Below are 26,356 nucleotides of genomic sequence, written 5' to 3' on the forward strand. Positions count from 1 at the left end.
GGGGGGGGGGGGGGGGGGGGGGGGGGGGGGGGGGGGGGGGGGGGGGGGGGGGGGGGGGGGGGGGGGGGGGGGGGGGGGGGGGGGGGGGGGGGGGTTGCTAAATCACCTAGCTAAATAAAGGATATTCCACTCGTATGTAAAAAGAAAATTGATCCTAGAAGGCATGCTAACTTAAAAAGTTCCTTTGATATATTTGCAACTTTCGTTATCAGTGTTGGGTATCCTTATTGTCAATTAGATCATAAAGAGAGATGCCCTCCTAACAGTACAAGATGCTATCATCCTTTTAAGAAATGATGAACTGAAATTGAAGTTGTTGAAGAATAACTTGGCCCAAAAATTTTAGGTCAGATCTAGGAAAGCTCAAATATTTCTTGGAGGTTGCTTGATATCATAAAGGTATAGTTATATTGCAGAGAAAATATGAGCTAGATCTTAAAAAAAAACCAAGATGCTGGAGTGCAAACCACGGAGTCTCCTGTAGACTCAAAAAAGGAACTTGGATTTAATTATGAAAGCACGCCAGTTGACAGTCTTGTAGGACGCCTAATTCATCTTTGAACACATGCCCAAATATTGTATTCGCTGTCAGCATAGTTGGTCAATGTATGCACAATGCTAATGGAAAACACATGGAAATTATATACTGATTTCTCAGATATCTGAAGATGTCTTTAAGAAAATTACTACTTTTTAGAAATACTTGCAAGAAACGATGCAGACTGGCTAGGTAATATTATAAATCAAAGGTCTACCTTAGGTTATTGCACATTTGTATGGGGTAATCTTGTACCATGGAAAAGTAAAAGGCAGTTTGTGGTTGCAAGAAGTGGTGCTGAGGCAGAATTTAGAGCTCTTGCTCATGGCATGTGTGATGGATTATGGATGCGAAACGTTGTTTATCTCCAATTCAAATAATATGTGACAATCAAGCCAGAAATAAGCATGGCAAAGAATCCAATTCACAATGTAGCACAAAACATGTTGAAATTGATCCACACTTCATCTCAAAAAAAGTGAACAATGAAGTAGTTCAGCTTAACTATGTGCTTACCAACCAACAGCGAGTGGTATCCACACCAAGCATTACCAAGACCTAACTTTGAAGATTTGAATGACAAGTTGGGATTGCAACATATACAACCCACCTTGAGGATGAGTGTTGGAATTAATGTCAAAGTTACGATATTCTCAAATATCAAATTAGAAAATCATCTCCTCCTTAATTTTTGTAATTTTTAGGTCTTTTTATGTTTGTATTAGGATGTCATTTTTTTTTATTCTTTTTCTTTCTAGGATAGTGACTAATTAATTGTTTTTTGTTTTCCTCCTTTGAAGACAATGAGTAATTAATTGTATTTATTCCGATGAGCCTGGTGCTGTAGGAAATAGATAAATCACATTGCAAGAGCTAATCAAGATAGTTCAGTATTCAACCTGCAATTCAATAGTATACTCAGTAGACTTGTTGCTGGTGATATCTTGAGATTGTACTTCATGAGAGCTTCGCTGGACGACATTATCCCCCAACTCCAAGTACACCTCATCCTGCTTAGATGCTGAATAACTACTGTTGGTACCCATAAAAACACAAGAATCCAAAAATTGTCCACCCTGCAATGGTTAAAAGTATTGTTTAAGTTAAATTTTAATGCAAACAATAAAAGTTAACAGAAAATTATGGGCTAGGAATAATACTTTGATAATGATGTTTTTGAACTGCAATTTCTTCCCATTCCCAACATATATCATTGCCTCCTTACTAGGTGCTGAGAGTTCAACTCCGTTTCTATCTGTTAGGTGCATTACTCCACCATTACCATCATAGATGAAATGGTCAATATTTTCATCATCTGCTACTAATGGTTTTCCAGGAGATATATGCAGTTCAGAAGATGGCTGCATATGAGGTGACTGATCCAAGATAACAGCATCAGTAACATGAAAATAGCTCTTATCTTCCTCATCTGATAATATACTGCCAACGGTTGGAACAAAAAATTCAACAACAGCCAGGAGAAAATCAAGTGCAACAAGAAGTTGAGGCTTTTGAACTGATAACGAGACAAATGTTGAAAACTGAGTGAATTTTGCATCAAGAATAAGCATTGTAGGAACTGCTTTAGAAACATTTTCATCTATAGTACTTGCATCACTTGTGAATTCATTCTGCTCATCAGTCGGTATGTGCAGCTGAACTGTGCCAATGCTGTTAGCAATTCCTATTGCCCGCCTGAATTCCTGTTCAATTCCATCACGTTCATCAAGAACAGTGAAATCCTTGAGTGTTGCTGAAAGAAAACCTTCACCGTTTGTATTGGAGTTGTATAATACCCATGCCTTATTAGCCTGCAAAATGCAATTTAAAAGCAGAGCACATAAAGAATTGACAATGCAATATATGAAATACAGAATCTACCCGAGATACCAAAGGAAAAGCTGAAAATTTGACGTGGAACAAGAACTATAGAAGTGAAAAGGACATATTTGATAAATGGGCCTAGAATAAAGATCTTTAAAAATAAAAAGGAAAAAGCGGGGGATAATATATTTAACTTTTCTTTAAAAAAGATGAGCTTCATTTATGATATAATGTTCTCATGTCTTTGATTTCTTCCTCACGGGAATTTTATTTTCGTGGGTCTAGTTGGAGCCTTGTGGCTTCTTATTGTTGCTGTCCCCAGATCCTTTAGTTTGTTGGCTCATTGTTTCTGATTTTATTTTTACATCTTTCTTGGTAGTAATGCTCCTACTTGAGTTGCTTGTTTTTTTTTCCTTCTTGTTTTCCTTTCTTTTTCCTCCTCACTCATGAAGTTTGTTTCCTAACATTTCCTTTTCATAAAATTCAAAAAAAAAAAAAAAAAAAAAAGAAGTTAAAGCTTGTTGAGATGGTAATTATATTTTGTTAGTTCGTTGTCATCCTCTATAAATAGTGAAGGATAGTCTTTTGTACTAAGAACTTTGAACACTGCATAGTCCCTTAAGAGTGTTCCCTCGCTTGACCAACTCATGGATGATGTTTGACTACTCACGGTATCATGAACCCTAAAATAAAAAATGCATTGCATTTATCCCTTTCTTTACTCCTAACGAACTAGCGAGCTCTTATACAAGTGTCCACTCTTGTACTTATTCTCTAATTCAATATATCATCCACTTTCCTTTCCTAAAAAATAAAACTAACATTGAATACTGCTACCCATAATGAAATAAGGAGTTCATTTTAGGAGAGTTACTTAGAAACTATGTTTGAATTACATGGATCCTAATATTGAAAATTAGCTGCAGGAGGGAAAATTCAGTTAGTGATGCAACACCTGCACAGTGGCTAACGATGCATCTCCTGATATTCCTGCACGTAAGCTCAACTGAACCAGGTCAATATTTACAGAGAGTTTCATTGACACTGAGGACGGTTCGCTTGTTTCAGATTCTGTCCCATCTAGAACCTGGCGAGTAGCAGGTTCTATTATATCAGCTGAAGAAGCATTAATTTTTTTTAATGGAGGCACCACGTTTGCTGTCTCAGAGATATTTGACATTGCACATTCAGTAATAATCTGGTACTCTCTGTTTGAAAGAACTGCTTTCAACACTTCAATCTGATAAAATGACAGCCGGAGAAAAAAAAAAAATAATTGCATCTGTAACCAGACTTATTGTAGAAGAATACTTTCATGAAAAATGGAAAAGTTGATATGGCTACCTGAATTCCAACTTCTAAACTTGGTATTTGGTGCAACAAATCCCGAAGTGACCTGCGGACGACCACTGAAACCCCCTTGACATCTTCAATTATGCTTTCCCCTAATTCCGCACCCATGGCAACATTTAAATTGATATCATCGATCTGAATATCATACAATGGTCAGACTGCGACATTGTTACAAACAAATGCAATTCAAAAAACTAATTCTGCGCCACATAAGAAAATTGCCGATAATTTTATTGTTTGAGAAACCTTTTTCCATTCCAAAATTAGTTCAAAGGCCATTTTACACAGATATTGTGCTGATCAACAATTTTTCAAACAAATCCCCAATAGAACTCACCATTACAGTTAAAATTTCTAGATGCACGGCGCTCATGTCTGTTTTACTCCCAGAAATCCACTGAAATGTGTTCTTAATGGTAATGTGGACAATATCAAGCTTCAAATAACTGCCGAAGAAAAATCAGGGCATGTAAATAATTATAATGAAGGAAAGACAATACCCGCTAATAAATATAGATGTCATATGAAATGTTGAAACGATGACATATGCATTGAAACTCACTCAAGACTGTCTGTCCTTCGAGGCATTAATATTATAGGCTTTGAAAGAGAAAGATCCAACTTCAAAGCAGGTGAGCCTTCTATTTCAGTAGTTGTAAACCACTTCTCTGAATTTGTTACTTGATCTTTTAACTTCACAACACCCTCAGCATTTTCTGGGACGAGACCCACAAAGTAACTAACAACCTACAAATAATTTTATGACTATGAATAATAGAATCGCGTAAAACATGGAAAGATAATAATCAGTATAAGGATTACCTCCTGGATGAATCGATTCAAATACACAACGCGTACTTCTGAAAGCTTCCCCAGGAGACTGTATTCATAACCATTATAATCTTCATCATCGACATTGTACGAAGAAAAGAAGAGCTGCAATATGTAGCAAACTTCAATAAAAGAAACACCATAAAATAGTATAAAATTTAAAATTGTAAAATGCAAGGAACATTTTTTATACTTGCATTATTCTCTCAAACCACGCACACAAAAGCACTGAGTACAAAAAACTTTAATATGTCTACGGGATATACACTGAAATGAAAGATATCTACAAGTCTGAACCACACAGAATCCACCAACTAACAGAAAAGAAAGATATGATGAGCATCTTCCAAACTATTTTTTCAGAGACAACACCAATCAGCATTTAAATACCAACTCATTCTGCGCCATTCATTGTCATTTATATTTGAATCATTTGTTCAATGCTTCAAGTTATCTTCTACTAAGCAAACTCATATTTATATATTCCTATCAAAGAGGGTTGGACCAGTGTTCCATGTATCAACCGACATTAGGTGATTTTAGTGTCGTTTCACAGGTGTTATTAGTATACTTGGGAGGCATTTCAGGATTTTTATAGAAGTTGAAGATCCCATTTCTAACTCACTTTAGATGAATACTACAAGAATTTTTTTATTTTTTATTTTTTATTATTATTTCTTTTAGAGAAAGAAAGAAAAGAAAGAAAAGAAAGAAAAGAAAGAAAAGAAAGATGGTCATTTATCTAGCAAAGAGAACAAATAAAAAAAAAATATATATATAAAATGTTCAATTTTCTGTTGTTAAAACGGACCCACATTGTACCAACAAGTCACCTACTCCGCTTAGTTTGAGAAAAGTAGGAATTTCCTTGTACTACGCGAACTCATATGCATACTTGGATGCTAACTCGAATGATGTCTCGGGATAATTCATTTATTCAGGCACCTCGACTGGACGACATTTCAAAAGAACAAGAGTTTACCGAGGATAGGAAATCGACTCTATCTACTGATGTGGTAAAGGTTGTAGACTGGAAGAAAGAAGGTAGAAAAAACAAAACAAAGATCGAAAAAATCAGAACTCTACTAGAAATCCTCCAATTCGTTCCTAATATCTTGAAAAAGAATAACCCGCGTAGATGCTTAGAAAGAGAACTCCAGCTGGAGACTATTTAGTTGGCATTGTAGTTTAGGTTACTTTGTTTTTCTGTTACTTATATTCTTTGCATAGTTCTGCCTTATTCCAAAATGAAAATATTAAAATACAGAATCTTCATGGTACTACACACTGCTACTCATCGTTTCTTCTATTCTCCTCCATACACATTAATTTACTTCCGTTCTGAACAAATTTTAGGAGATCTGAAGTTTGACTCTTATGCTTTACAAATAACAATTGGAAGATATGCATTCACTTTCATATAATCTCAAAGACATGCAATCGTAAATATTTTTTTATATAAGACACTGAGGAGGAATATCATAAATCGAAAGGGAAATCAATACAGTGTAAGATAATAATAGGCCAAAAGGATAAAAAGAACAAAATGTCGTCCCACAAATGATAATGCAAGATTGCCACTATCTACATGCTCGTAAGATTAATAGATATTCATACATACATATGTATGTGCGTTGGAGGGAGGGAGGGCGGGAGGGAGAGAGAGAAAGAGAGAGCGAACCTCAACAAAAGAACTGCCACCAGGATTTCTCATATCGCATGCCCAATAATATATGTGGCTGCTTGAAAGACTATCATCACTTATTCTCAGATTTCCAAGGGCAGCCTCAATACTAAAAGAGGACGGAAACACCTGAAAGGAAGAAAAGGAGAGATCTCAAGAACAACCAAAGTTTAAAACTCAATACGTCTATTGGAGTAAGATTGGGACTTTGAAACAAAACCTTGATATTAGCAAGCAAGTTGTCTTGAAACAAACTTGCTAGATTACTTTCATTTTCCTTCACTAGAAAAATTTGTGCACGAGCCATCTTCAATTCTAAACTGAATACAACTCTAGACCTCCCTTTTCCTAGCAAACCTTTCACAATGCCATCCTCCATGTTTTTTGGAATCTGTTCATCCTCTTCGATTTGGCTATTATGCTTTATGATGCTTGATGATGAATTATCATTCAATGATTCACAACTTTCTTCCTCAAGGTTGATGGCATTGGCAAACTCAATAAGGGCTAAGACTGTAGGTCTACGACAGAAAAATGACAATGTAGCCAAGGTAACAGAAACCTGGGACAATAATTCAATATTTTAAATTCAAAATCCTAGTAGATAATATATAATCGAGCGAGAGATAGGGACAGACCTGTTTGTCTACATCATAGTATCGAGGAGAATTTTGGTCATAAAATGCTATTTGAGCTTTTACAAAATTATCTAATGTAATAGGTTGCTCATTATCCGCACTGTGAGTTTCAGAGCCACCAGGTGGAAGCAAACCTGCAATACGTGAAAAACTGGGGGGTGCAAAATTTTTCAATTGGACAGAACTTTGAGATTTTACATAATCGAGTCCTTTTCCAGGTGATTGCATCTGATAATCAGCATAGTCAACCAAGGTTTCAGGTGCCTCGAAGAATTTCTCATCACCTTCAATTTGAGTCGAATCATTGTTATCAGAACCTTTATTTTTTGAATAGTCAAAAAACGAAGGTGTCTCTTCCCCATGAACAAATGATCTTGCCAAATAACAAGATTGAGAACTGGTCTTCGAACAAACTAAGTCTTCAATTTCCAAAGACTTCAGTATAGTGCCAATAAACATGTCATCTGACCTAATCGACAACTCAACCTATTTTGCACAAATGTATCACTTAGAAGAGAATCTGAAAAACATACATAGAATATAGGTAAATAAACAAACAAATTAAAATTATGTACCTGACCACCAATTGCCCGGAACTCAATCAAATGTCTCTCTTCTGCAAGAAGGACCTTCTCAAAGTCCTGGTCATGCTGAAAAGGGAATGACAATGAACATTTTTAAAAAATATTGTGAAGTAAATTTCAAAAACAACGAAGTTTTCTGACATACCTGATTACTAGAACTGAAACAGACTTTAAGTTCATCAAGAGAACCAGTCAGAAAAACCCTCTCTATAGATGAATCCATCATATTATCACTTTCATCTGGTTCAACTTCCGAGTCCTCGGAGTTTGAGGAAGTTTCAGATAGACCCAAAATAGGAGCCGAGGCCTATACAAATATTAAAGTAATTCTTTAAATATCACTATAAATTCAATTAAAAAAAACTGACAGCAGAATTTGTAATTATCAGTTGATTTCATTTGATGAAATCATTGCTAATCCAACAGTTGATTTAGTTAATTAAACCAAATATGAATATTTCATTGATTAATGAAAAAGAATAATTAAAAAAGAAAAAAAAGTTGAAAGGCTATATAACAACTCCAAGTAGTTAAAAAAATAAAAACCAAACCAAAATCTTAACAATGCAATGTCAGCGATGTAAGCAATGTGAAACATCCTAATTAATATAAATAACATCAAAAGGGTAATTATGATGTAATAGGGTATCTTGGTCAATTACTTAATTAATAAGTTTGAGGATTATTTTCTTGGTTAATTAGGATTAGGATTGGTTTCTTTGATTAATTAGTATTAGGATTAAAAGACCCTTCCCTTCTTGGAGTTCGCTCTCTCCTCTCTCCTCTCTCCTCTCTCCTCCTAACCCTTTCGTTTCCAAAATTCTGGTCACCATACCGTTTAGCCTCAGACCACTGAAGATGCATCTGACTGGTCACCTTCGGTCGCCAGTCCCTGTTGTTTCTATTTGTCGCATGCCAAACATCTTCCTCCAAAGTTTTGTCACCCCTCAATCATCCTGCCTTTGTTTTCTTTTAACCTTAGTCACCTCCATATTGGTTTTTTCAGGCATCGTCTGGTCGGTTCCCAATATCATTTTTATGTCGTCTTCGACCACCGTTTCCCATTCCCTTTTTTTTTCTTCTTTCTTTCTCCTCCTCTCATCAACTAGTTCATCATTTTCCCCCCTCCCCCATCCGCTCCTTCAACTGCCGCCGCCAATCCATTTACATGTAGGTGATGAGTTGTTGTAAGTTTAACCTTTACTTTTGCATTTGATATGAAAATGACATGATTTTTATTAGATATATAAAGAACAAGCTGACAGATCCCCTCTATACCACACATCTTATTTGAGCTAAAAACTCTCTAATTGAATTGTTGCAAAATCCAGTGCACATTTTTTTTCATAAGTAAGTTAGGATGTCTCCAAGACTATTCATTTGGTCAAGTTTAGATCTCCCCAAAGATGGAGACTGAAATGATCATATGGCCAAAGATGTTGAATTGAATTTTATTTCTTTACATGATAAGTTGCATAAGTTAATGTTTTTTTTATTCAAGAAGGACCTTCGGGCTATGCAAACAAATAATATTTGGTCTTCTCAGCCGTTTATTCAGATTTTGATCGTTTCCAAACCTACACTTCATGTCTCTAAAATGATAAATAGACATTGAAGCCTACCACCTTCTTAATAATTAGAAGAAAGATTGTTCTGATATCCCTGAAAATTCAGAGACTAATTCAGACATTTTGAAAGAAGCTTGTATTCGACTCTTCACTTCCTCTCCAAAGTTACAGCAATCTCCTTTACAATCTACTAACTCTTCTACTCTTTGAGTGATCACTCCACCATGTTCAAATGTCACTTTAATCAAAGGTATCATTAGCTATTCCACCACTAAGGATGTTATCGCCTTAGGTATTCCACCACCTTTCCCACCACAAAGAATTCTATCTTCTCTCCAATCGTTCATAATATGAATCCGATGAAGCATCTGATATTAGTGTGAGCAGTGAAGAATTTGGAGCACATTCAGTCAATATAGAGATCGATGAATTTTTGTTGAAGACTTTCGCCGAAACATACTATCTGTTAGTCACTTTTGCTCGAAGCCAAGCGTTCTTTTCTTTTTAGTTGTTTCTTTCCATTCCTCTTAGGAAGCTTTGCATCTTTCGAGCATTAATCACTTTTCATTTCTTGATGATCGTTTCTTATTAATATATATATATATATGTATGTATATTAAGATTAAGATTAGTTTGTTTTCCAATTCTCTATGTATCGATAATTATCTTAGTTTGTTTTCCAATTCTCTATGTATCGATAATTCTCTCTCTATATATATTAAGAATGATTCTATTTGAAAAAATTCATAAGTATTCTTCTTATACAGAATGATTGATTGAGCATCCCAAATTTGATGTGTTGTTTCAAATAAAAAGAAATTCTTACCTATTTCATTAGACATAGAATTACCTAGCCACCACATGACCATTTTATTTTCAACTTTCCACTTCTTGAATTCAAGATCGGTTGGTTTGAGCAGCACATGCTCATTCGAGAAATAATTGTCGTTACCCTTACCAGAAATGAATATTCTAATTGATTGCAACCACTGAATATAACTGTGGCCACTAAATTTGTGACTTGGGATCGGAGAAGGTGAAGATGAATCATACCTATGTGGATGGAGACAAGTTCGGGAGGTTTGGAAGAAGAGGAAGACAAATACCTGTGCAGATGGTCTAACACTAAACAGAGGAGTCAAACTCAGTCATAGAGAAGGCAGATGTACAGAAGGTACTAAACCAAAACTAACATTCACGAGGGAGGAAGGAAGAACTCAAGCAAATGCCATTGGAGATCAAGCTCTAACGTCGAAGACCACTAGAAGTTGCAGAGGAGACCCGTGTTAAATCGTGTGTTGAAGACCCACGATCAAGAATAGGCCAAGGGGAAGTCGTTCGACTATGATGTTCGGCAGTGATGGCAGCAACGATAGAAAGGGTGGTGGTGGCTAGGGTTTAACAAATTACGGTTTTATTGTTTTATTGTGCTCATCTAGCATAATGTTGTATGATACTTCTTTTCATATTTACAACTAAAACCAACATTAGACTGAATACAATAAGAGTAATTCTAAGAATGTACAATATATATATATATATATATATATAACCTAATCATAAAACCATAAAAAGTGACCAAAATAAGAAAGAAATAATTTAATACAAGTGTACAAAGGGAACCCAAGTAAATGAGAGTAAAAAGACCTTGAAGGACAACATATATTTACAATAAAATAACCTTACTAATACAAGCACTATAACAGTTATTAGGACTAGTTGCTAATAGAAAAATATCCATAAAAACATATAGATGATTAGTAAAAACAAAAAATCAGCTCTTATACCGTCAGCATACCCATATAAGTTGAACTGTCATACCTCAATTTCAAGGATTTCTAATAAAATCCGAAAAGATCGTTATGATTAGTAAAACAACATTATATGTAAGCTGATGAGAGATGAAACCAAGAGAAAAAGAGTACTTAATTATTCTCACAGTTGTTTTGAACGAGACATTTACATACATTAGAACTCAGAACAACCACACACAGCACAAGCAATTATAACAGTATAATTGGAAGATCCCTATTGCAAAAAAGTAACAAGAAGTAAACTAATCTGCATCTCATCAAAACCCAAATGAAAGATAAATACAAGTAATGACATAATCCAACAGATAATCACATACCGAGGCACGATATATAGCCCCTTGCAAGCGGTTTTGCCAAATTTTTCTCGAAACATCGGAATCACACCTCAATATGAGGGCACTAGCATCCTCCACAACCTAAACCCCGCACAATTATAAAGCTGAGTGAGCAAGATGCTCAACAGAGATCAATCATGTACACAAATAGCATAAGACAGTTTTAACCTTGCTATTTGATCGTGAAGCATCATGAACGGCCAAAACATGTTGCACATCCCCAACCAACTCTGCCGGCAGTTGAACGGTTTGTTTTCCTCTTAAGCTTACCCAGATCAATAAAAATAGCACTTAAATCAGAAAATATAGCTACATCAAATAAAATTAAGGATAATGCTAAATCATATAGCTAGTTGACTGTTGCAAGAGAAGGCAACACCACCAATATAGCTTCATATAAATGCACTTCTCTAATCAGTCACATTAAAGACAGAAAGAAACAAGAGATTTCCTCTGAAGCCCAATGGACTATGAAAACACCATGCATTTCAGTGCCAAATTCCCCAGCTAAACCAACCCTATTTGGTGGCTTCAAGGAAAAGGATCCTTCCTCTAATCTTCATTTTTAACGTTGTTTTAGAAGAGAAATAAATAATACTGAAGGAAAGTCCATGCACAGTAATACACATTAATTTAATTTAAATTTTTTAAACTACAAGATATGAACTTATATAAGTGATATAATCAATAAATACAACGAATGTTCAAAGGAGACAAACTCCTAAATGTGAAGTATATAAAGAAAATATGGTATTCTAATGAAGGGAAATAAAAGCATCCAAATTCGACAAGAAATTAAAAAAAATAAATATTCTCTAATTTTTTTTGTTTTATTCGGGCAAGACGTTTTCATTGAAAAGATGAAAAGAGAGACTATCACTCAAAGTGTACGAACTCCAGAATGAGTGAAAATGAAAAAGTAAAGAGAAACAAAAAGAAACTACAACCCAAAACAAATGATAAACACAAAATTTTACCAAAGAACGAATACATCAAATTGAATCAAGAGAATTAGCATCGAACTCCCCATGAAAGTTGAAATAGACTTCTGAAAGCTCCATCAAGTATTGACAAAAATCTCAATCTTCCTTTTAAGAAACTTTACTAATCAAAGAAGTTTCTCTCTTCGAATTCTATCCAATTTCTTGACTAGCACTAGATAGCAGATTTGACTCCATAAGAAATGTTGAAAATAAATCTCAAAGAGAGCCTTTGAAAATAAATTTTAGACTCCACCAAATATATATATGTTGTCTTGAAAAACCTCATTAAATGTTGTCTTGAAAACAATCATGAATCCCCAACCAAAACATCATCTTGGAAGAAGTTAGAAGCCAAAAAGTCCAAAGTAAAAATGCAGTTGAACAGCTTTGCTTACTATTAAAAAATGAATATCTTGAAACAAAACGTGAAATTAATGTTGCCCATTAAACCACAGTATACGGTAACACCTCGTATTGTAAGAAAATAAATAAAAGATTTTTTCCAAAAAAAAAAAAAAAAAAAAGGAAAGCAAGATGACTGTACAAGTTAGTTTCTTAACCTTCTCTTCAGCAAATTTGAAGCTAGCCATTTTCACCCGTTTATTATTTTAACATAATTTAGGCCATATTAAAGAATTTTGGAGAAATTTAGAATATCCTCAAAGACCCAAAAAAGCTCGAGAAGTCTACAATCAAGTAGGTAACCATATGGAGCAAGTTTCTAAGAAATACTTGTAGGAGTCAATTAGGATTGAGGGCAATGATGGAGTATTATGTTTAGGAGACTAGTTTAACCTAGTCTCATGATAATTGTGCTTAGATAATGGAAACAGTTACCACTTAGTTCTATTTACAGTTATATATCTTCCGCAACATGATGTTGAACTCTAATAGATCATTAGACTTCTATGCTTTCCAATATGCTGAGGTTGGATCATTATCACTTAATGAGCATCTCGAGCATGTTGTATGCCCTTAAACATTTATTATGCATGATTTAGGGTTTGGATAGCCCGTTATTGCCTAGTTATAAGTTGGACTATCGCTCTGTCATAGAGTGCTAGTTGTGTATCCATAGACTATGAGTTATTGTTTCACATATTATGGTCATAGTACCTAGTCATGAGTTCCATAGCCTCCTTGGGTTGACCAAATACCTTGTAGGGACGGATAGAGCGCTACCCCAATTCGTGAACTAACCAACAGGGATTAAGGTCTACTTGTTACACATGGCTTAGTTGTCACCCACAGATGATTTCAGGATTCATAGAGGGTATACTACTGAAGTACTATCAATGGTGCCTAGTGGGAAGAGCAATGGTTTTTTTTTTACTGTTCAAGCCTGAGTGGCGCAGTAATAGGTAGTTTTACTGTTCAAGTCTAGAAAGTCAAAGTAACAAGTAGCTACTATGTCTAAGACAGGTAGTTTCATTGTTCTAACTTGAAGAGCGTACATAAGTAGGTAGGTTACTTTTTCAGTCTGAAAAAGCATAGTGACAAGAAGTTTACTAATCTTAGGAACACAGATGTTGCCCGATACAACTAGAGAGAATCCACGGATTAAAGATGAGTAGGTAGATGTGTATGGGATACGGCCACCGTTTCAAACAAAACGAACTCCCCCAAATTTATGAGTATTACCCTAAGGCCTTTCCATGGGCCACAACGACTCGAGGGGCATTTTGCGCAAGATTGTCGAAGCCTAGGTTATGAACCTAAGAGGGATTTGAGTACTCCTTAAAAGAGGTATGCTAAGGGTTAGTTACGCAATGACCTACAAATCTTGGTATAGATGTTAAGCCACAATTGGCTAACACTAGAGACAGTTATGAGCACATAGTCTAAGTTTTCGATGTATAGGATTAAGTCCGACAAGAGCCTACAAGTAGGTTGTTTACTGAGTATTTTTATACTGGTCCTTATTATTCTTTATTTTTCAAATGGACTGTAGACCATGGTTGATGGCGAGAGCATTCATTGCCGTGCAGCTGCAGGGGAGTGCCCTTCAAATCTAGCCGTCTTCCTTCTTATCATTTTATTATTATTTCAAATGCTACTTCTCGAAACATAAGTATTTTTTATAAATCGTTTTGATTTGACTCCGCGGATATTACCTTTAAACTACTTTTATGTCACTTCGAATACATATTTAAATTTTAAATTCCTTGTGTCTACCGTTTTTTTAAAAAAAAAAAATTTACTGCCCTTTTTACCCTTGAATTTACGTGGCGACTTGTGATTCAAGGTATCGAAAATCGGGTAGTTACATATATTAAAGGGCTTCTTGGAAAATGACAACAACCAATAACCTCCAATTATGAAGGCAGCCAAATGTCAAAAGTTACACAAACCAAAAGCGCCTCTCCAAGACAACAAATGCCGAAGGAAAACTCTGAATATACCAAGACAAATAATCATCGAAGCAATGAAGTATTCATTGTGATTCATCTTAGCCATTTTTTAAGGAATTGAACAAAGCAATTTTTCCGCATCCGTAAACGATAAAACTCAGAAGAGGAAGTTATGGTAAACAGAGAAATGTGCCAGAGGGCTTATATATCTAACTCACACTCGATCAACATAGCATAAACAATGTGTAGTTAGTCATTTTATGCATGGTTTGGGGGAGCCTCACCTTCAAACAACATATAAAGTGTTATGCTACCTAAAACGAACTTCAAGAAAAAGAATTATTCAAATGGAATAATTCTCTTGCGTTGGAAGCTTACACCGACATTGACTATGTTGGATCAATAGTGGACAGAAAATCTACTATGGGATATACTTTTTTTGGAGGTAATTTGGTAACATAGAGGAGTAAAAAAATGTGGTTGCTAGATCTTTTGTCAAATTAGAATTCCAAGCTATTGCACGAAAGCTATATGGACTCTTATAGTTGAAGATAATCCTTGATGACTTACAAATTAAAGGAGAATGTTTGATAAAGTTGTACTGTGACAACAAATTAGCTATCAAATTTGCACATAATCCTACCTAGCATGACAGGACAAAACATATTGAAATCGATCAACATTTTACATGGAGAAGCAAGAGAAGGGGATAGCATGGATTAGTTACTGCCCTCGCAACTTTAACTAATAGATACACTAACAGAAGGCAAACTCAATGTTTCATGAATTAGTATCCAAGCTAGAAATGGATAATATTTATTCCTCAGTTTGAAGGGGAGTGTTGAAAGAATAACCTCAAAAGATATTTGTGTAATCTCATTAAATAAGGGAAGTAGTTGACCTTCCTAATTTACCTCTATTATTGCCATGTATCTAAGGATTTATCTAGATTTATTGTTACCTTGTATGGATTTAATAAGATTTATTGTTACCTAATATCTAAAGATTTATTTGTTTTTTTATATATTATAAATAGGTTTATGCACCTCTCAATACATAATTTCTGGCGACCATTTACAATTTCACATCTCTTAAAATGATATCTTTGGAATAGTAATGCATACAGCCGATTATGATCTAATTTGCATAGTATTTGAACCTGATATAGCGATTGTAAGATTTGGATCCTGGGCTTTCAATCAAGTAGAGATAGGGCCCTACTAGACAACAGTAGTGCAGTTGCCACTCAGCCTCCCTGTTTCCAACACCCTATTAACAAAATGGGAAATAATGAAAGAAATTAAAGATTTATAAATAAGCAGAATATAGGAGATAGCAACTCAAGAGATAGCAAGCACAACCTTCCTAATAAGAACAGATAGCCACCCCTCAAAGTCAGCTTGATTCCACGGTTGAGGAACATCTGAATTTGTATTATCCCCCTGAAAGATCTTCAGAATTTTCAACAGTCGATGATACCTTGCTGGTGAAAAGTGAAATCCTAACGAAGGCAATCGCACTGCAAGCCTTGTTGAAGGGTAAGACGGATTCTCCAATCGAATCTGCATTGAATAAGGCAAGTAAACATTAAAGGTTAAGCATGCAAGGTTAAGCATGCCTACTGAATAGCATGTATAGGCAGCTCAGAAAATAAATACATACAAATTAGAGGAAGATTACCTGTTGCAGCGTTAAGATAACCCCACACTTATCAATAACGGGCAATATATTAATCTCTGTTACACGGGAAGATTCATGAGTATCTTTGCCAAAAATTTGATTCCAGTTGTAATCGCCATCAACCAAAAAGGCAGAGACATCACTCAAGACCACATCAAATTGCAAATACATATCCAACTCTTGAGGAGACACGTTTTCATGTTCATCCTGTAGACATTAACCATGTGTAAGACCAATAATCATAACTGCATTTACAAAATTTGCCTTCTTTGAGGTAGCAACAGGCTGGTAATGTTCAAGAATACAAATTCCCAAAGAGGGTGAAGCGAAAAAGTTGAAATGGAATGAAAATAATAGCCAAAAGAGAGGAAATAGATGCATCACAGTTCACACAAATATAACTAGAAGAATACTGCTCACAAACTACAGAGAGAACACCACAGAGAAAGTCCTGAATTTGGCTATATCAAAACTCTGATAGAAATTTCAATGCTTATTACGAAAACCTTTTGAATCTGCTCAAACCGAATCCATTAACCCATAATCAATGAGCCCAGGGAGGCAAAGCTGGCCCATAAGGTAGCTAATGAAAAAATTTCTTGATACATTCAAAAAGCTCAATACAAATAAACCATCTAGAATCACGAGGTTGAACAAGTTGTCACATAAGAACAAAGAAAGGTTAAATGACTTTGGCATGAAAACATAGAAAAAACATAGTCTGGATGGATTTTGTCTTAATAAGAAGAAAAAAAGAATATATGACTTCTGTAGAAAAGTTGGAGCTGATTCTCCAATTGGTATCTTCCTGGCTTTTTCTGTCAAGTTTTGTCGTTTGGGTAGTGCTGAGGAGTTGGTCTTGCACATCGCTAGATTTGGTCACAGCTTCGGATGTTCTTTGGCTATCTGGTTTTTCTTCCAGACTATTTCAGCAGATTTTTTTTCTCCACTAAGTGCTTCCTCAACGTTTTAAGGCATTTGTAATTTAAAGGGGAATTTGTAACTTTGATGGTTCCTTAATTTTCTTTTTTGGTCGCTCCAGGTTTTCTGTGTTTACTCACGATTGTTGGATTTCCTTCACGTGACACTCCAATTTATTTATAAAAATAAATAAATAAATAACTCACTCACTAGAAGAAAATTTCCAACTTCAAAAAGAAGTACTTTCTTGAGTCAAGATCTGAAGACAGGATGAAGGCTAAAAGATAAAGATTCGAGAAAGCATAGAGAAGAAAAGGTGAGAGTACTTTTCTATCTTCATTTTCAGTTTCAGTTGGCTTCTTCGTGATCAACTTGAGGATAAGTTCATTTTCTCATGGGGTATGAAATTGATTTAACCGAATCTGGTTGTTTCAAGCTTCAACACTGCTTAATTGTTAGTATGCTGTTTTGGTTAAAATAAATGATTCATTATTTCTAGGTTTTTTGTTTCTTTTCTTTTTGTTGGTTGGTTAGCTAGGTTGGTAAGAAGAGGAATCACCCTATAAATTGAGCTCTCTTCATGCAGTGAGAGATATTTTGTTGGAAGAAAGTTCTTAAGCAAGATTGATTTACATTACTCTATTATTCATTTAATTATTATTTAGTGGTGTCTTGTCTTGCATTCAATTGTAATTGTTATTGCAATGGGATTTTGTTATCCAGATTATATTCTGTAATCTCCTAATTTAAAACAATATCAGACCCATAGAAGAGGCAGAGACGTAACAAAATATCAGAGAAATAAATTTGAATGACAGCCCTTCTATTCTTTAAATACTAGTACAAACCTGTGTTCGAATCAACAAATTCCCCAAATCAATCAGAAGGTTTATTGAATTGATATCATCCAGATGAAACTCCGCTGGAATTGTAATCTTAGGAGCTGCAATATCCAAGTCCAACAGAAACCTAAAAGCAGATAAACATTATATGAGATAAATTTTACAATATTGTAGGTAGCATCTATAGGATAACTTGCATCTACACAATTAAATATCATAGGGTTTAGATATCTCCTTCATAATTCTTGACCTTTAATTCAATACAAAAATTAATTGGCTCCGATATGGTTAGAAGGTTAAACGGAGGCTTTTTCTCCTCCTTTTTGTCTCATGCACAGTACTTCCTACCGTCAACACTTTATTATTTTGGAGCTTGCAAACATATTTTTATTTTTAATTGAGAGTTGAGATATACAATAATATAGATTCTTCCTTTGCTACGCAACCTAGATGCATTTTCTTTCTTCTTCGACACCATTTCCACTTGATTCAAGGATACTTGTATACAAGTTTGTTAGATCATAAATAAAACACTTCTTGGTATTTTTATGTTCTTAAAATTGGTAACGTCCAATACATCCCATTTCCAATTCAAAGTGTTGTAAATGGGGATGGCTTCATTCCATTCAAACTCATACAACATTGCACATTCTACACAACCTTGCCCATATTCCAACTCCCGCCTGCAGCAATCTTCCTTGCCATCACGTCCTACCTCTAGTGGTGGAACTACTTTCAGTTGGAAGTACGCCTATTGAAAGTATTTTAAGTCCATTTTTCCAAAAGAAACAAATTTTCATTAATAGATGATAAGAAACAAGGTTCGAACATCCAATAACTGAATCAAATTTAAGACTTCTTTTTAACTGATATATGGAAAGAACACAAAATGGAAAAAAATAAGCTCAATTTCTTTGAGTAAGTTTTGCAATGCTATGGCAGTCGTAAGCTAGAAATATCTTAAGGTTGGCTTTGAGGGTTTATCGGATTTTTGTTTTTGGGGGCTGAAGATTTATAGAATTGGAAATTTGTAGAGGGCCAAAAAGTGGAAATCAGAATTAGTAGGGAGGAAATGACATATACTGGTTCGAGCATAGAACCTCATACATATGCAATTTACAACAATCAAAAAGAAAATAACCAGAACCCCATTCTACTTCATGACTGCCACAAAGACTGATTACTAGAGTGGTGAACCCCATTGCAGCAGCAGAAACTTTTTCCAAATGAGTGCTCTTTCACGTTTTTAAGCATTCGAATGATGATTCAATATGATAAAATTATGTTCTAAAAACACAGACTAGAAGTCCCACAAAGGAGGAGAACAGAAACCTTGAACGATCTTTCAATGCTCTATTCACTTGGAGCTGAGCAGTGCGCTTAACTTCCTCAATTGTCATCTACAAAACAATGAAACAATCAACACACACATAAGTGGTACGGAACTTGCTAGGGCTTTATCAAAATTCAAATGATAAGCAACGACACCATAGTAAAATACATTGAAAGCAAGAAGAAAATGTATCACCTTCCATTATATTTCAACTCATTCACCTTCCATTACATTGACTCAAAAATCTTAAGAAAAATAATGGTCAATAACTTCTAAAACATAATATGCTCCCAATAAGTCGTACACAAGTTCTTGATTGAGATCCACCCACCACACCCTTAAATAATTTTTAGAAAGTGTCCTTATCACTACATCACTTCTCACTCGGCAAAAGAAAATCACCATAGAGCTTCAATTATCCAGAAGGATGTTAAACCGTTCGGGGAGTTGCCAGCTTTAAGTTTGAATAAAGCCTTGTCCACCATGAAAGGATCGAGCAGAATAGAAACCTTAAAATGATCTACTAAAGAACATTTAATCCCTTTCCCGTTCATAGAAAACAATCTAAATACAACCAATAGCTTGCTGAAAATTATGTTTACCAGTTCATGATCCTTTCTTACCCAATGTAAATAAGAAGAAAGAGGGACTTGGACCTTTCTCTTCATAACTACACAGGAACTTCCACCTTCCATGATTGGCAAAAGCACAAAGGCAGTTCACAGTCACAATTACACAGAACAACAAATTCAGGAGCTTTTAGCTAAAGGTTGCCCTGTTTTATAATTTGCCTACATCTATCAATTTGAATGAGCAAGCTAAATACATGACAACTGTGATTGTGGAGTTTCACAATGAGGCTATGGATCATTTGGAACAAACTACTACCCGATATAAGGACAAAGTTGATGAACACAAAAGTTTGAAGAAAGCTCAATTTCCTAAAGGAACAGATAACAAGTTTCAGGCAAGTATGTTTGACGCTATGTTGTTTTGCAGAAGGATGTAAATATAATGCCTATCGAATTGACTTTCCTGACAATTACAAGATCAATCCAGTCATCAAGATCGCGGATTTGTTTCCTTATCCAGCAGTTGATTCAAGGGCAAGCTGAATTTTTGGTAGGAAGACGCTGATGTAGTTATGTAGCTTCTTTATTTTTTCCATGGTTATTTCTTCTCTTTGTGAAGGACTGGAAGTGTTAGTCTCTTGGTTAAGTGTTAATTGCCATTGGTTAGAGTTAGTTTAGTTAGCAACAGTAACTTCAATTGTATTCACTACAGTATAAATACTAGTGATCTTTTACTGTTAAATGAAATAGAAGAACTCTGAGGTTTTATTTCTGGTGGTTGTACACTAAGTGGTCTCGGGATGGAGAAGCGAATAACGATTAAAGGTTGTGAGTCAAATGGTACCTTGGGGGGAGAAAGACGAATGGTCATGGGTTGTGAGCAGAGAGAAGATGTGTGGTTATCGGAGGGAGAAGAGAGACAATTGGTCAAGTGAACGACGACGATGATGGACGAGGCAGTAGCAGCAGTGTTAGCTGACAGTTAGGGTTAAGGATACAGGGTTAAGAGAGGAGAGAGATTTTTTATCTGGTTTGTGAAGCTCATAATAGAACATTATGATGACAACCCATGTTCATCACAAACAATCCACCATTCCCTTTAATACCACATAGTCCGGAAATAGAAATTTCTGAACCTTTCGTTTCAAGTCATTAAGACCATACTTCAATATCAAGATACTCTTTATATTAATTTAACATCTGGATTCATATCAGAAACTTTTTTGACATCTTCAACAATTATAAGTACGATTGCCAATAAATTACATCAGTGACTTGGAAGTTTACCCAACTAAATTAGCAGGCCGTTAGAAGCAATATGTTTAACATTTCAATCGTGGGCAAAGATCAAAACTACACCTGCAAGGCGGCTGCTGTTTCCAATGCCACAGTCTGACCAACAGCAGCGCTGCTCTCAAAGAAGCTCAGAATTTGTTCGATGACATCTTTGAGATACTGGACAAAGGGGCTAATCAGCAGAAAGGCATGAAAAAAGAACTACAGTAGCAAAAGTATCAAGATGGAGCTTACGGTCATGTAACAAGGAGAAGCCTTCACAACCAAGCTCCAGTCCACTTTGACATCAAAAGGCTTGTAACAGAAGATACCAACCAATGAATCATGAGTAGCAGCACTCTGCAAAACACATATATTTCAGTGCTCCACTGCAATCAAATTAATTCGTCAAGCTTTTGGAAATATTAATTGTTCGCAAGTAAAAGGAAGGGTTTGAATCAGACCACAGCAAGGAGACCACTTGGCGAAGATAGTTGATATGACCCCAAATTGATGTCAAAAACTTTCGTTTCTGGAAAAAACTTCATGGAACAGTTCAAGTTTTTACATGACAATTCAGCAAGACAATGTTGTGCCTCATCAGTAAGCTTTGATGCATTACGGTTCATGTGAACCTCCAAAGAAGTAAGAAGAGCGTCCTCTTTGCTAGCATTTATGATGGAAATTGAATTTTCTTCTTCCTTATACCCTATAAATTTGTTCAGTTGTTCCCAGTCTTCTCGACTAAAAAATTGTTCCTCTTCATCTTTGAATGATTGATTGTTCCTGATCGAGTGCACACACCAAAGTATCCCTAAAATATTGACTATTTTGACTAATAATGAACTAGGTAAGATGGAATGATCAGAGAAAAAGTGTTCAATAATAGTCGGCTCTGTTGTGATTACACAGTAATTTTTTGGTAGTGGATCCATTATACAAAAAACTGTTTGTGATTGTTCTATAAAATATGAAACAAATTATGGTAGTTCTAGGAACGATATTATCTGAGTTATAGAGAGAAAACTAGATACCATCCAAATGACCACCAAGATTTCTTCGCTTTTGTTTTTTTCAAGTACTGGTCCGATTCCACCGTCTTTTGAACAAATTTGTGAGCAAGCATCCTACAAAATCAAATGATAACAGAAAACCTCATCAATAAAATGAAGGTGAATAAATCACAAAGTTCTATTTTTTTATTTATTTATTTTTACTTCACTAAATATCAAGAGGAATGTATGTATCTAACAAAATTATTTTGTCAGATTCACAATGATTTTAACAAGGTTCAGTAGGAGAAAGATTTCCATAAAAAGAAATAATCTTACAAATATATTCATATACTAATAACAGCTAACATAACACTGTAAATAATAAAATCTACTGATTAACTAAAAGCATAAAAATAACACTCCCCTCAAGCACATTTGAAGATATTCTCTATTGCTAGTTTGTTGATCTGTTTGTTGAATCATAATTTTACTAACCTCTTCATTAACAAATTAGCGATCTACACTTTTTATTTAAACAAGAAACAAAATGTTCATTTATGACTGGAAAAGAAGAAAAATGTTCAGAGATACAATCTCCCAAAGGAGAGAAAGAAAAGCAGAAAAGGGGCTGCAAACTAGAACCCTTAAGAACTGGAAACACTGACCAAAACCACTGCAACCAAGAGAATAGTTAAAATGAAGAAATACAAAAGCACCAAAAAAAAAAAAACAATGGTTTTCAAACAGCAAGAAGAACAAAGATACTGAGTGACCCTAATACAGAGGCAACAAACATTACAAAATATGAAAAGCCAACAACTAACACAGAGCCGCAGAAAGTGGAGACTTTGAGAGACAAACTTTAATTGCATATATCTCAAGGCCACGCATCTTTATGAAAGATGAGAAATTGTCTTTATTTTCAGATTTGTCTTCTAAGAAAACAAGTGTTTGCGACTCATCAAACAATTTTTTCCAGAATTATAAATTTCATCCTGAAAAAAGATTACAAAGAATCCTTTCTATAGCTTCATCAGAGAAGATCTATCGGTTATCAGTGATAATAGTTAGTCATGAAGTAGATGAGTTTTCTCCTCTTTTAAAAGAAATTCATATATTACATGGCAATTTTAACATAAAAGAAGACATCAGAATGTTATTTCCAGATTCCTCTTCTCCAAGTGTTTTAAATACGGAAGGTGATGTAATTGTCAAGTCCAATCAGTCTTCTAGGCAAGAAATCTTAAGATGATTATATTTCTCAAATATTTGTTCTCGATTGTAAAGCAGAATCTATGCCATTTGTACAAAAGAAGTGGCAAGAAGGCGCTCTCTCAAGGGGATCTATTGAAAGTGCAGATAAGCCAACTCTTCTGGAGGAAAGTATAACAAAGACATAAGGGCTTGAAACTCAGAAAAGCAGCTTTAACCCTGAGAAATGAGGCCAAAAAATATATTTCTCAATACTCTTCCAGCATTGAAGGAGTTATTAGACTGGGCAAGCCCTTTGAAGCCTTCCAAGCCCCTCTAAAGTGCCAAGGAAGAATCTTCAATGGGATCGTAAATATCTATTGGGTTTTCCACAACAACATGTGCAACACACTTCTTGTGCTCATTGGCCCTTGCATGTCTTCAAGGCCTTCGCTATTATGGGTTAATGTGGTTATAGCTATCATTTCAGAATTTGGTGGAGAATTTTTGCCAGTAAACAAAGAGGTTGGTCGGTTTGTTTTGTTGTGGCTAACTAAAGGCTTTTTTTTGGTGCTCAGCTCCCAAAGCTTTCTAATAGTTCAACCATGCAAGACAAATTGGGTCTCGACCAACAAGGAAATAAAGTAGAAAAGGAGAATTAAAAAAATGATACAAACATCACATTATGGCCCTGTATCGCATTTAAGGATAAATTTGTCAAAATGTACCTCCATTGAAGAATGAGCTCAATATCAAGCTCGCGGTCAAGTTTCTCAATATGTACGTCATCATCAACAATTGCACGAGTAGGATCAGACTTAAGCAACGAAGCATACAAAGAGATATATCTCTTGCGTAAGTTTGCAAACTTCAGAACCTGCTCCCATGTCATTTTTCCACTGCAACATACCAAAGAATATAATGTAGAAAAGTAGAAGAATTAACAGCCTCAAAGACAACAATTAAGAATCTAAAAAGAAATAAAATAAAGAAAAAAAAATAACAGGGATGGAGGAGGGGGAGAAGAAAGAAGAAAGAAGACGGCCGTAAGATTAGTTAGGATAAGAAAATGGAGAACATTTTAAGAAAGAATCCAAAATATTGGATCCAACAAACAACAAAAAGTGGAAGATATGGATTTATCCCCAACCATCATCTACAAATTTAAGAAAATGACAACCAAATCGAAGCTCTCAAAACCTTGAATTAATTGATCCTTATGATGTCAATATAGAAATGGTGGAATCGAGATAAATTCAATTGACTTCGATAAATCATTCGGCGAAGGAATTTCATTGAAAATATTTGGAGGATCTAGAACAGCATCATTTTCGTATCTAAGGAACAAATACCCTCTTATCTTATCCTTAATTTCAATAATAGTTAGGAGAAAACCACACAAATTCCTTTCAACTTCAATAAATGCCTTACAGCAATCCAACATATTAAGTCTCGAAAAGAAAACTTACTAGACCACCAAAGTAATGGTCAATAACTTCAAAAGTACTATGTTTCCAATAAATTAAATATATGTTCTTGATTAAATAACTTCAAAAGTACTATGTTTACGCCCATTTCATTGACAACGGAAGTGAAATGGTGAGGCAGAATGAGTTCCAGTTGCCAAATTTATGGCCATAAGTGTTCTTTATATTTTGATGCATTTCTTGAAAATGTAGTGTTAAATAAGCGGTTACAACATTGGTGGATTGGAGAAGGCCTTCTGGACTCTTCAGGCAGTGGAGATCAAAAACACCTGAAGTTCGTACTGGTGAGATCCTTAATAAATTTGCAGAAAAGGGTTTGATTGTGCCAGTGAAGGAAGAACAGAAGAAGGTCGGGAAGAAATTTACAGCGCACCTATTGTTCGTTCCGCTGCAATTATACTGGCCAAAGAAGAAGAGTTTTTTAATTGTGATTCCAGGGACAACCCAATTGGTAAATCTTTTGGCTGCTCATGATATTCCAATCTATGGCGACCTATCTGCACTTGTAACTTTTGAACTAACAGAGTTAAAGATTTCAGTTTTGGATAATGAGAATTTTCAGTTCTATTTGGTTTCAGCAGATTCACCTACCGATCTTTCACTTGACCAAATTTATTCAAAGCCTTCATACCAACCGATCTTCCACTTGACCAAATTTATTCAGAGCCTTCATACCTACCAATCTTTCCCCTTGACCAAATTTATTTGAAGCCTTCATATCTATCGTTGACAAATTTATTCAAATCCTTCATAATTACCAATGACAAATTTATTTGAAACCTTCATAGCAACCGTTGATAAATTTATTCGAAGGCTTCATAGCTACCATTGACAAATTTATTTAAGTCCTTCATAGCTATGGTTGATATCATGCCTTGACACTAAAGCCATGTCGTCGAAGTAGTGCAATCAATATTGCACATAAATCTATCCAAGTCTAAACTACGAATGATATCTATTACTTAGCTCAAGCGGGGTGTCAAAGGATATTTGTATAATCTCATATTAAATAAGGGAAGGAGTTGACCTCCCTAATTTATCTGGTTAGATTTATTTAGATTTAGTTGTCTATTATCTGGGGATTATTATTTAGATTTATTGTTACCTAATAAATTTAGATTTATCTAGGATACCTATTCTCTAAGGATTACCTACATTACCTAGTATCTAGGGAATTTAGATTATCTATTGATTTAAAAAGAAAAAACCCAGCTAATTTAGACTTGCAACTATGACACCTACCTAGCAAAAACATCATGCTATATTTGTTGTTGTATACTGCTCAATTCAATGACGTTGACCACAAACTAGCAGCACAGAATATTTACTCAAACAGAGAAAAATAGAACATGTCACCCAGTGTTTCTATACATGTAACTCAAATAAAAGTATGATTAGAATACCGTTTCTACTTAACCTTACTAAGAATCACCTAACTCAAATCAAGTATACTAAATGTTTAAAACATACAGAAAAAAGAAAAAATGGATTTATTATCAAGAAAAGCTTCCCTTTTTTTCTTTTTTTTTTTTTTTTTTTTTTTTTTTTTTTTTTTTT

At 35.0% G+C, this 26,356-nt stretch overlaps 1 protein-coding gene across 1 annotated transcript in view; it reads right to left on the reverse strand.

Moving 5' to 3' along the window:
• LOC111471811 overlaps positions 1–26,356 on the reverse strand; it is a 72,948-nt gene that overhangs the window by 27,156 nt on the left and 19,436 nt on the right. Inside the window, exons 10-33 of the mRNA XM_023117486.1 lie at positions 24,041–24,211; positions 22,161–22,253; positions 21,591–21,912; positions 21,382–21,486; positions 21,211–21,306; positions 19,279–19,346; positions 17,953–18,073; positions 16,184–16,390; positions 15,865–16,065; positions 15,663–15,772; positions 11,338–11,434; positions 11,152–11,250; positions 7,598–7,759; positions 7,444–7,518; positions 6,869–7,354; positions 6,451–6,792; positions 6,228–6,359; positions 4,538–4,651; positions 4,278–4,462; positions 4,053–4,161; positions 3,707–3,850; positions 3,318–3,602; positions 1,699–2,349; positions 1,438–1,614 (exon numbers count right to left, since the gene is read on the reverse strand). Of these exons, the coding sequence (XP_022973254.1) occupies positions 1,438–1,614; positions 1,699–2,349; positions 3,318–3,602; positions 3,707–3,850; positions 4,053–4,161; positions 4,278–4,462; positions 4,538–4,651; positions 6,228–6,359; positions 6,451–6,792; positions 6,869–7,354; positions 7,444–7,518; positions 7,598–7,759; positions 11,152–11,250; positions 11,338–11,434; positions 15,663–15,772; positions 15,865–16,065; positions 16,184–16,390; positions 17,953–18,073; positions 19,279–19,346; positions 21,211–21,306; positions 21,382–21,486; positions 21,591–21,912; positions 22,161–22,253; positions 24,041–24,211 (4,552 nt within the window). The remainder of the gene's footprint in view (positions 1–1,437; positions 1,615–1,698; positions 2,350–3,317; positions 3,603–3,706; positions 3,851–4,052; positions 4,162–4,277; positions 4,463–4,537; positions 4,652–6,227; positions 6,360–6,450; positions 6,793–6,868; positions 7,355–7,443; positions 7,519–7,597; positions 7,760–11,151; positions 11,251–11,337; positions 11,435–15,662; positions 15,773–15,864; positions 16,066–16,183; positions 16,391–17,952; positions 18,074–19,278; positions 19,347–21,210; positions 21,307–21,381; positions 21,487–21,590; positions 21,913–22,160; positions 22,254–24,040; positions 24,212–26,356) is intronic.

The sequence above is a fragment of the Cucurbita maxima genome, unplaced genomic scaffold (assembly GCF_002738345.1).
Source record: "Cucurbita maxima cultivar Rimu unplaced genomic scaffold, Cmax_1.0 Cma_Scf00058, whole genome shotgun sequence".
Classification (NCBI taxonomy): domain Eukaryota; kingdom Viridiplantae; phylum Streptophyta; class Magnoliopsida; order Cucurbitales; family Cucurbitaceae; genus Cucurbita; species Cucurbita maxima.